Below are 12,519 nucleotides of genomic sequence, written 5' to 3' on the forward strand. Positions count from 1 at the left end.
TCACGTCCAGTAATGTTCCCACAATTCAGCTAGAGTAAGTTGGATCCCCCCACTATGGCCACTTTCAGGCGAGCCGGTTTCACACTGCGGACTCGCAGCGCAGCACCCTTCCTGACCTTCCAGCACTGCCGGGGTCACATAGCATTATACTGGTTTGGAATGTACTGGATAACACTTGGGTGCTGCGCTGCGAGTCCGCAGTGTGACACCCGCTCGTCTGAAAGGCGCCCATCAGAAACAGCCAGAGACCCAGTCTCTGAGCACACAGAGGCAGCTTATTCCAGCTTCCGTCTTCTCTTGCGCTTAATGAGCTCTATGTAGTGGACAGAGGAAGCACAATGCTGCGGTCCCTACAGGACCCTGCAATCACACGACTGCCAGGTGTCCCCAGACAAAGCAGGCCCAGATCAGCTCCGCCAATAATCATGATCACGACAGAGGGCTTTTTATCTCCACCGCCACACACTTCTTTCACTATCTATTTAGTACACCACCTCACTATTAGTACTATTAGTACTCAGTTTCAGCAGAGATCAAGTGAGTACTTGAGCTTCCTCAGACTGGTACTGCATACTCTTTTCTGTATGGGGAATGAGCCATACTTACTGACCTCAAACACCCACAGGGCCGGTCACCCTGCATTACTGCACAGCTGGGCAGACATGTGATCCACATATCTGAGAAAGCAGGGAGACGACTCTTATGGGTGCTTGAATGGTGGCTCTCATCTTTATTTGAGGTCATCCAGCTTTCTATGGCAATATTAAGAAGCAGATTGAGGGTGCTGCCACACGTTGCGGCTATGCTGCGCTTTGAATGTGGGGGGGGGAGGGGGGATGCTAGGTTTTGCAGCAACATACCTACAGTTATGGCGATTTTCTTCCAGGTAGGGAACACACAGCAGATTTCAAATTACACGAATGTAACTCCAAATTTTGTAATTAAATATCATTCAGTTTTGCTCTGTGTGATTTGCCTTTTTCGCATGTATGCTGTTGCGCAAATGGTACGCTTTTTTATCATATTCAAAATGCAGCAGAGCCTCGACGTGTGGCAGCACCCCTATAGCATTTTCCACAATAAGGAAGCAAAGGACAATTTAAAGGTAATCTGTCACTATGTTGTCCAAGCTGAGGGTGGTATAAACTGGTGAAAAATACCCTTACCAAAACGTGGGGTCCCTTACTTGAACTCGCCCAGTTGTTTTGCTAAAATCTGTATTGAGCAGCTCTTGCCTAAGCCCAGCACTGGAAGCCACTCAGTACACAGCACATACCAGTCCTCACAGTCATGAACTCCTGCTCTCCCTGGCTCCTGAAGATGATTGCAATAGGTGAAAAAGATGTCAACTCTGTACAGATTTTTTTAATATTTTTTTATCGTTTGCTTACAAAATGTAAAATTAAACATCTTACTAAATAGTTTTTAGTAAGAAGCTGCTACCATTGCGCATCTGCAGAGTGTGCAACTGCTTCACATGACTGGTGCTGCTGCTGAATTTGACAAATCTAAGTGCTCTCCCTTCCCCCAGTATGAGGCTTCTTGCATACAACCGTATGCCCTCCGAGATATACGGTCCGTGAGCGGGCCATATGTCCCGGAGCAGCATTGATCGTGCGCACAGGATCACACAGCATCATAGATTACAATGATGCTGTGCACATCTGGCCGCCCGCGGGGCTATTGTCCAGCACTCATTTGATCTTATGAGTGCGAGACAATAGTTCCGTGTGTGGCCCGACGTGCACAGCATCGTCGTGTGCAAGAGGCTTTAAAGAAAGCAGCAGGGAGGAGTTTGTACACCGTATGGAGAGGCAGAAAAGCATCACATGGGTTGTAGATAAGGAGGAAAGCAAACACAAAGCAATTTACAGGGGGGGAAAAAAAAAATCACCCAGGCCGCGTTATGAGAAAGAAGAGCTCCGACTGCAGACTCTGCAGTGGGAGGGGAATGATATACTCTTCAGCATCAGCAGGAAATCATTTCAGGAATTAAGCAGTCTTCATACATGAGAGATGGTGAAGAGAGCAACATCCTAAACACACTGAACCAGCGTGTTTTGCTGGGTGGGACACGGCCACGAGAAAAATCTGAAACTAGGAGCAGGTTGCAAACTAAAAATTTATGCAACTATTTAACTGAAGGTAACCATTAACATATGTAATAAAAACAAAACATGTCAGATTTCACTGAGGGTCACATGACCTGTGATGTCAGCTTCTCTCCCTGCTCTGATAAAGTTAGTTTACAAGCCTGTAAACCAGATGTCACTGTGCTGGCCACGCCCCCCTCACTGCCGTCTACTCTCTCTCCTAAGATTCTTAACCCCCTCAGCTGCACATACTGGCTAGCTGCAGCAGTGACAATTCTGGGCACAGGATCTGACAGACTAGAGAGCATTGCACAAGAAGTTAGGGAGAAGAGCCTGTGTGTATTAGCAGTGTCATTATACAAGTGCGACTTGTAGTGCTACACATGCAACATGCTGCTGATTCTCCCAGCAGGCAGACATGTCACTCAGGGCAGCTCTTGTAGCCACTCCCTTAGCAGTGTCATTATACAGATGGGACTTGTAGTTCTACACATACAACATGCTGCTGAGTCTCCCAGCAGGCAGACATGTCACTCAGGGCAGTACTTGTATTCACTCCCTTCGCAGAGCAGGGGGAGGGGCAGAGATGGTTGTTATTGCATGTAAACAAAGGGCCAGAAAATAACCAGGGAAATTAGGAAATAAATATATATAAAAAAAAAAAAATTTTTATTATAATTTCTTTTTTTTTGCATAAAACTTGCTTAGCTCAGTTATATATTGCTGCCAATCAGATTTTCAGTGCTATATATTTTTTTTCATAACTCGGACAACCCCTTTAATCACAGCTTCCAAGTAGTGTTGAGCGAACTTGTGTTTTAAGTTCGGCGTCTAAAGTTCGGGTTATCGAAGTATCCCGTTATGGATTCCGCTACCACGGACCATAATGGAATTTAGAATCCATAACGGGATACTTCGATAACCTGAACTCGAACTTTAGACGCCGAACTTAAAACACATGTTCGCTCAACACTACTTCCAAGTCATTGATTTGAAACTGAAATTTTCTTACCATACCTGAGATAGAAGTTCTCTGAGGGGTAGGTGGTGGTGGCCGCGATGGTCTGGGTGGTCTGCTGGGTTTAAAACCTCCATTGGACAACGATGGTGAATTGGTGCCATTGGATCTGCGATCTTCACTGGGGCTTGCGCCATCTGTGCCATCAGTGCTGAAAAACAATCTGGGTTAAAGGGCTACATGGACCATCAAATACAACAAAGCCACAACTATTCACCAGAGCAACGGTGCAGATACATATAAATTCATTAAACAGGACCGGTCACCACAATATGACGTGTAATCTGCAGGCAGCGTATTATAGAGCAGGAGGAGCTGAGCAGATTGATATTTCATTTTGTGGGAAAACATTCAGTAAAACTTTTAATTTATAGATTTAAATCGCTGATTTTTCTGACTTCAGTTGTACACAAGAAGGCGTTATCAGTGAATCATAGCAATCTCTGTGTAAGTGTGTATACAGAGATAGCTGTCCGTCACTGGTAGCTGTACACATGGGTGGTATTAAGTTCAGAAAATGCAGAAATTTAGAGGTTGTCCGCTTTTTGCTATTGATGATCTATCCTCAGGAAAGGTCATCAATATCAGATAGGCGGGGGTCCAACTCCTACCACCCCCTCTGATCAGCTGCACCTGTGGCGAGCAGGTAAACAGAGCAAAGAAGGCAGAGCTCGTACGTGTGCTACCTTCTCTTCAAACAGCTGATTCGCAGGGGTGCTGGGAATCGATCCCTGTCCGATCGGATATTGAGGACTTATCCTGAGGATAGGTCTTTGATAGTAAAAATCGGACAAACCCTTTAAGGAGTCTCCAGAGATTCTGGCAAACAGCAGGACAAAATACTACCTTTTCCCATTTGTAGTATATTATACCTTGGGAGCCTACAAATTCACTATAGAAAATGACTAGAAATATCTCATAATATATTTACTAAAAGGAGTCTCGTAAACCTGAGCTTACAGTAGGATCAGTTGAGGAATACAGGAGTGTTAGGCAAAGTATTTCAGAGTTTATTCCTGCCAGTGAAGAGGAATATCCTGATTATAACAGCGGCGGAGTCTCACACTGACTTCCAAGGAAAGTAAAAAGGTTTAGGCCTCATTATTATCTGCACTGAAGGATCCATTAGAGCAGTGATGGCGAACCTATGGCACGGGTGCCAGAGGCGGCACTCAGAGCCCTAACTGTGGGCACCCGCACCCTGAAAAAAGTCTACGGTGTACCAATATGTCTTAGACTTTTCCTGCAATTCATTCAGCGCAGGACACACTATAAGCAGCACAGGCAGGGCACTGAATGTAGGCAGGCTATTATAGCTAAATAATAAAGTACATGCAAGATAGACTATACTGGACTGTAGTATTCAGGGTAAATTGCTGTGTTGGCACTTTGTGATAAATAATTGGGTTTTGGGTTGCAGTTTGGGCACTCGGTCTCTAAAAGGTTCGCCATCACTGCATTAGAGTAACAAATGCTGAACAAAGTAGCACAGCATGCAGCACTATCTTTTAAGTTAAATGCCCGGCTCCCTGGCAGAAACTTGACAAAGCTCATTATAGTCAATGGGGTCAGCTGGGGTCTGTCAAGTTAACCAGCGTTTCAGTTGTTTTCCTTGTTCTGCTCCTATCAGACAGCAGAGTGGAAAAACTAACACAGATGTGAACAAGGTCTTCGGAACATATCCTCAAATATAATACTGAAGATGATAATCTAAATGCTTGCATCAGTAGTAACAAGGCGGCCCTCATACGGTTGGAGACAGGGGGCAAAAGTTTATTAAAACCAGAGGGTAAATCTGAAAAGGAACACTTGCCAAGAAATCTACGTTTTTGATATTTGTAACAAGGTCTCTTCAGCTGACAGCTTCACTTTCAGTCCGTCAGTCTGGTATATCAGTCATAACTCCAGTCGTGTGCACATAAACCAGTCACTATTGGTACTATTCACATTTGTACACGTAGCATGGCACTTACCTGGCAGCCGCAGCATCCATCTGTACTCTTGAGTTATCAGTGGAAGCTACACAAGAACAGAATAAAGAAATACCATAAAAATCTAATTCCCCTAAAATAGAGCTGCGTGTTCTAACGTATGTCAACCTGAATAGAAAGCATCCGCTCAGATAAAGATTGTGACTGTCCATATTGCTTCCTTTCCTGGGTAGATTATTTTTTTCATCACATTATACACTGCTTGTGTCTTTGGTTATGACTAGTGTTAAAGGGAACCTGTCGCCTCCAACAAACATCCCAAGCCGGCAGCAGTACCTGACAGTAGCCAGCAGCGTGTTTGTAACGATCATTTTCTTCCTGCAGGCAGAGAAGCAGAAGCTGTAAAAACGATCTTTAATCCCCTGCCCGGCGCGCTTCTCTAGTCAGGCTTGAAGTCACGGGGGTAGCGGCCTCCTTGCTTCAAGTCACGGTAAACACGCCCCGTGCCCCTTCGCTGTGATTGACAGCGCTTATGCACGACAGTTCGGCTGGCTTTATCGAACTGCCGGCTGTCAATCACAGCAAGGGGGCAGGGAAAGGGGGCGTGTTTACCGTGACTTAAAGCAAGGAGGCCGCTGCCCCCGTGACTTCAAGCCTGACTAGAGAAGCGCGCCGGCAGGGGATTAAAGATCGTTTTTACAGCTTCTGCTTCTCTGCCTGCAGGAAGAAAATGATCGTTACAAACACGCTGCTGGCTACTCTCAGGTACTGGTGCCGGCTTGGGATGTTTGTTGGAGGGGACAGGTTCCCTTTAAGCTAATTGAAATTGGGATCCTTGATCCAAAGTCGATTCGCTCAAAACTTCAATCCATCTCCATTTCAGCATTCAAATGTACGGGCTCCGGCGAAGGAAACTCGTTATTCCCAAAGTCTCGGGGGACTTCGGTGAATAACTTCAGGGTTTGAGTTTTTAACTTTAAAAATCGATTGACACCAATAAGTTAACTACAGGGGAGGGAGGGGGGACCCACTGGACACCAATGAGTTAACTACAGGGGAGGGAGGGGGGGCGGACGCACTAGCCACCAATGAGTTAAAAACAGGGGGGGGGGGGGGGTCTGCCCCCTGCTGCCTGGCAGCACCTGCCAGGCAGCAGGGGGCAGTCATGTACACAGTTTTTCAGTATATTCTAACCTGAAGCGTCCCCATCACCATGGGAACGCCTCTGTGTTAGAATATACTGTCGGATCTGAGTTTTCACGAAGTGAAAACTCACCTCTGAAAAAGCTTTTATGCAGACGGATCTTCGGATCCGTCTGTATGAAAGTAACCTACGGCCACGGATCATGGACACGGATGCCAATCTTGTGTGCATCCGTGTTCTTTCACGGACCCATTGACTTGAATGGGTCCGTGAACCGTTGTCCGTCAAAAAAATAGGACAGGTCCTATTTTTTTGACGGACAGGAAACACGGATCACGGTCTCGGCTGCAAAACGGTGCATTTTCCGATTTTTCCACGGACCCATTGAAAGTCAATGGGTCCGCGAAAAAAAAACGGAAAACGGCACAACGGCCACGGATGCACACAACGGTCGTGTGCATGAGGCCATAGGTCCAGGCTGTGCTCAAATTGCAAGGTGAGACAACCCCCTTAAGCATAAAATGAATAGAGCCTTAGGGTACTTTCACACTAGTGTTCTTTCTTTCCGGCATAGAGTTCCGTCCTAGAGGCTCAATACCGGAAAAGAACTGATCAGTTTCATCCCCATGCATTCTGAATGGAGAGAAATCCGTTCAGGATGGATCAGGATGTCTTCAGTTCAGTCTTTTTGACTTTTCAGGACAGAGATAATACTGCAGCATGCTACGGTTTTATCTCAGTCCAATATTCAGGAACACTTGCCGGAATGCCGGATCCGGCATTTTTTCCCCATTGTCATGTATTAATGCCAGATCCAGCCCCGAGTGTTGCGGCAAAACCGATCCGGCATTGCGGACTGCAAAAAAATTTGGAAAAAAAAAAATGCTGGATCCGTCCGGACAGACGGATACGGCATTTTAATGCATTTGTCATACGTATCGGGATCCTGATCTGTCTGACAAATGCCATCAGTTTGCATACGTTTTGACTGAATCCTCTGCCGCAAGTGTGAAAGTACCCTTACTCTGTGGAGAAATTAAAATGGCAGCTGTCGGAATAAAATTCACCTCGTACTCGCAGGCTGAAGCGTAGGAATGGAGACCAGACACGTTCTGCATTTTAATTTCTCCACCGATTGCCCCATAGAGTAAACAAGCCATTATAAATTATTAAAAGACATTTAGGAATTTATCTACAGTTGAAACCAGAAGTTTATATACATTATATAAAAAGACACATATGCATGTTTTCTCAATATCTCACATAAAATCAGAATAAACCTTTCCTGTTTTTGGTCAATTAGGATTACCATAATTATTATTATTTGCCAAATGCCAGAATGTTTTAAGGCATTTTTATTACTTTCTGCAAAGTCAAAAGTTTCCATACACTACGATTACTATGCCTTTAAACAATTCTGGACTGCCCACATGATGTCATGTGTTTGGAAGCTTCTGTTAGGTTTGTTGATTAGAAACACACCTGTGGGTGTATTTAAATGCACACCTGAAACACACGGCTTCTTTGTGTAGCATCATGGGAAAGTCTAAAGAAATCAGCCAAGATATCAGGAAGAGAATTGTGGACTTCCACAAGTCTGGCTCAACCTTGGGTGCAAGTTTAAGATACCTGAAGGTCCCTCGTTCATCTGTACAAACAATTATACGCAAGTACAAACAAGATGGGAATGTCCAGCCATCAGACCGCTCAGGAAGGAGACGGGTTCTGTGTCCCAGAGAGGAACGTGCTTTGGTCCGACATGTAAATATATAAACCCAAGAACAAAAGCAAACGACCTTGTGAAGAGGATGGCGGAAGCTGGTAAGATTGTGTCAACATCCACAGTGAAACGAGGACTGTATCAACATGGGCTGAAAGGCCACTCTGCCAGGAAGAAGCCATTACTCCAAAAGAAACAAAGTCAGATTAATGTTTTCAAATGCACACAGGAACAAAGACCTACATTTTTAGACACATGTCCTGTGGTCTGACAAAACAAAAATTTAACTTTTTGGTCATAATGACTATCGTTTGTGGAGAGAAAAAAGGGAGAAGCCTAAGAACACCATGCCAACTGTGTGGCAGCATCATGTTGTGGGGTTGTTTTGCTGCAGTAGGACTGGTGCACTTCACAAAATAGATGACATCATGAGGAAAGAAGATTATGTGGAAATACTGAAGCATCATCTCAAGACATCAGCCAGGAAGTTAAAGCTTGGGCGGAAATGGGTCTTCCAAATGGACAATGACCCGAAGCATACTGCCAAACTGGTTACAAAGTGGCTTAAGGATAACAAAGTCAATGATTTGGAGTGGCCATCACAGAGCCTTGATCTCAATCCTATTGAAAACGTATGGGCAAAGCTGAAAAGGCAGGTGCGACAAAGGTGACCAACAAACATGGCTCATTTAGGAGTTTTGTCAAGAGGAATGGGACCAAATTCCGACCAACTACTGTGAGAAGCTTGTGGAAGGATATCCAAAACATTTGACCCAAGTCATACAGTTTAAGGGCGATGGTACCAAACATTAATGAAATTGAACTTTTGACTTTGCAGAAAGTAATAAAAATGCCTTAAAACATTCTCTCTCTCATTATTCTGGCATTTGGCAAATAATAGTAATTATGGTAATCCTAATTGACCAAAAATAGGAAAGGTTTATTCTGATTTCATGTCAGATATTGAGAAAAACATGCATATATGTGTCTTTTTATATAGTGTATGTAAACTTCTAGTTTCAACTGTATATTTATCCGACAGAGAACCTCTAAAAAAAAAAAAAAAAAAGTCTGTCAGCAGTTTAAACCATGCTAAACTGCTGATGGCACCAAGTAGGGGCGGGGAAGTGCAATACAAACACACCTTTTGTGGAGCTTTGTCATCGGGAATAGTGTGAATATAAATTGTGCCAGGTTCTGCTCCTGCAAATGCCCAGGGCAGGATTTCACTGTGGAGTGCTCTCTGCACTGAGCCACTTCATTGCAGCGGTCACTCGGAGCAAAGAGTACAGGTAGTGGTCTCCTGGTGAGATGCTACAGTCACTCAGAGCAGCAAGGAGGGGCTGTGAAGCAGCTCAATTCAATGAGCAGAGGGCGCTTCACGGTGAAACCCCGCACTGGGAGCTTGCAAGAGCAGAACTTGGCAGAATAAATGTTCATAAACACACTACACCTGATAATAAAATTCTACAAAAAGGTATGTTTGTAGTTTACTCCCCAGCCCCTACAGCAGTTTAGCATTTCCAAAACTCCCTTTAAAAAATATTTTAAATTGGTCCTCCCCCTTTTCCCCCAAAAAACACATTTAGATTTTACCTGGCACAGAAGTAGCATCTCCATTAGCCAAGAGCTCGGGATCTACCTGCAACCCATTCAAGCACACTGATAGGTCACCCACTGTCTCTCTGTCTCCTTGCAGCTGTAAGTTCACAATCACTTCCTCCACTGAAATGAAAATGATCCAAAATATATTTTATTATCCAAATAATCAATTCTGTACAATGCACTTCTATGTGCTAAAGATAAACCAATGCATTCCTAGATGCTAAAGAGAACAATCACTCAATATCAGTGTATTTTTGTATTTAGTGCCTCATGCACACAACCTTATTTTGGGTTCGTGTCCGATCCACATTTTTTGTGGATCACACATGGACCCATTCTCTTCTATGGGTCAAAAAAAAAAAAAAATGCACAAGGATGTCATCCGTGTGCTGCCTGCATCCATGTGGCTGGGCCACAAATTATAGAACCCTTTATGGACAAGAAAACTGTAGGACCTGCAAAAGTTGAGGGAAGCACACAGACCGCATCTTGTAGATTTGTAATTTGCAGAGCTCAAAACGGATACGGTTCTGTGCAGGAGGCCTAAAAAGAGCTGGCCGACTGCTCAGCATCACTGCCACTAGATGCATGAGGATAGTATTACATCCGTTTGAAAGACTTTTACCATCTTAGGATTCATTCACACGACCGTTGGTGTCCCGTTCCTGTATTGCGGATCCGCAATACACAGGCATCGTTACGTTGTCATTCCGCATCACGGATGCGGACCCATTAATTTTAATGGGTCCGTAAATCCGGAACGGAACACGACGGAAGCACTACTCCCGGGAGAACAAAAGGATTTCCAGAAAATATTTATTTTGCCTGATCTTTCTCTTCCCCGGCGTCATCTGTCAGGGAAGAGTCCCCAAACACAGAGTGTCAGTACAGTACACTAGTGTATGGGGGCCTTAAGGGTTAAACCATTATCGGAACCTGCTGTCCGAGTCAGAAGTGTTCTCTGCAATGGTGAAGTAGACCGAGAGCCAATGATGGACAGACAGACGCTAACAAAGCTCTTCCCAGCTGGATGTCAGCCACAGGAGCTGCTCAATAAGCTCCCCGGTTCATGGACTATGGACGTCTTTTAACACTTTATGTACCGTTGTGCTGTTTGTTTTTTTAAAATAAATAATTCTGTCAGACACGATGGCTCAGTCTGCAGCTCCTCTCTTACCTCTCCTGACACTAATCTGATCAAATTCTATTCGAGTTACATATATTAATTGAATTTTTTTTTTTTATGATTCAAACTTAGATGATCTTTAAGCACCTTACTTCAGTGCTGGGGTCCGTTATACCAGTACACGACACAAAAGAGCAGCAGACTGTTGGGGAGATTTATTATGGCTCTGTCAGTGTTCTGGCGTAGAAAAGTCACAGATTTTGGCTACATGCACACAACCGTATGCGTTTTGCGGTCCACAAAAAAAACGGATAACATCAGTATGCTATAATTTTTTATTTTTTTTGCAGATCCATTGCAAAAATGCCTAAAGCGGACAAGAATAGGACATGTTCTATTTTATTTTATTTTTTTGGCGGGGCTATGGAATGGATATACTGATGTGGACAGCACACAGTGTCCTGTCCGCATTTTTTGTTTTAGCTCTCTCCAACATAGTGTCGCTTTTACAAAACGCTTCCGCAGCCCGACTCATTGAACAACATGCACCCCAGAACACTTGAGCACATTACACCACAAAATGTACAGTAGAAAATTAGTCACTAAGATACGTAGCTGTATTCTTGCGCTGCAGATCCTCAATGTGATTTGGGTAAAATCAGAGGAACAGACAATTCATCAAAGTAGGGGACCGCGCTGCTATCGACACCTCCTCCTTTCACGATACAAGGTTAATTGGTGACACGGGAAAGACCTTCAAGCTCCACGCCTGGGAAACTCCTCTATCCGACACTCCTGTAGGTAGTCAAGGAATCCCAGCCGTAGTGAAGCTCAGACGTCCACCGTATAGTAGAAAAGTTTATTATACCTGTGTGTGTGCACTTTCATGATTTTATATGCTTTTAACAAGAAGCTGTAAGTATAATAAACTTTTCTACTATACGGTGGACGTCTGAGCTTCACTACGGCTGGGATTCCTTGACTACCTACAGGAGTGTTGGATAGAGGAGTTTCCTAGGCGTGGAGCTTGAAGGACTTTCCCCGTGTGGATTATTTGCTACTTTCTCTATTTTTAACAATTTTAAAAATATTTGAGCAGCATATGAATTAACTGCCTTCTAGTAATTAGCATCTGAGTGCAAAGCTAGATAGAGCTATGCCCATCCATGCACACAACTATGAGTTTTCACAGCAAAACACGGATATCGGCCATGTGTGTTCCACGTTTTGCAGATCTGCACGTTCTCCCCTTTGTTATAAAGTCCTATTGTACGTTTTGCAGACAAGAATAGGCAACTTTTTCTTTTTGCAGGGCCGCGGAACAGACCGCGGACCCGTTGTGGGCCGAAACTACCGTCGTGTGCATGAGGCCTTACCCTGTAAGAGAGCACTAGGGTTCTGGAGGAATATTGAGACGGTAAATACAATAAGGATGCAAGCTTCCAATTGGGTTCTTTTTAATTTCGACACTAGAAGAGAGATGCCAGGGGACCAGGTCTCTCATAGCTATGGGTCAGCGTTTCCGTGTAGTCAGATGGATCTTATGAGCCACTACTGTAGGGCAGTGTTAGAGCAACCAGGCGATTACTTCAACCTGATAACATCTGAAGGAACTTTACAAATGAAACAAAAGGCAGCACCAGGATTGGAAAGCCCCTGCTGTTCCTCCTTCACATGAAATGTCACGTCAACAGTAGGAGGCATACTCACGTTTCATGTTATTAGCAAGTAGGGTTTCCTGCAAATTCAGCGATGCGGTGCCAAGGAGGGCATCTGATTTTAAAGTCTGATGGCTCCATACGCGGAAATTTAACACACTGAATGGGGTAACAATGCTGCAAACGGAAGCAAGAAAAAAAAAAATCTTAATACACAAAATATG

At 44.2% G+C, this 12,519-nt stretch overlaps 1 protein-coding gene across 1 annotated transcript in view; it reads right to left on the reverse strand.

Moving 5' to 3' along the window:
* ITCH (itchy E3 ubiquitin protein ligase) overlaps positions 1–12,519 on the reverse strand; it is an 86,147-nt gene that overhangs the window by 22,533 nt on the left and 51,095 nt on the right. Inside the window, exons 4-7 of the mRNA XM_044296775.1 lie at positions 12,348–12,472; positions 9,503–9,631; positions 5,085–5,130; positions 3,111–3,262 (exon numbers count right to left, since the gene is read on the reverse strand). Coding sequence (XP_044152710.1) covers positions 3,111–3,262; positions 5,085–5,130; positions 9,503–9,631; positions 12,348–12,472 — 452 coding nt within the window. The remainder of the gene's footprint in view (positions 1–3,110; positions 3,263–5,084; positions 5,131–9,502; positions 9,632–12,347; positions 12,473–12,519) is intronic.

This window comes from Bufo gargarizans, chromosome 6, assembly GCF_014858855.1.
Source record: "Bufo gargarizans isolate SCDJY-AF-19 chromosome 6, ASM1485885v1, whole genome shotgun sequence".
Lineage (NCBI taxonomy): Eukaryota > Metazoa > Chordata > Amphibia > Anura > Bufonidae > Bufo > Bufo gargarizans.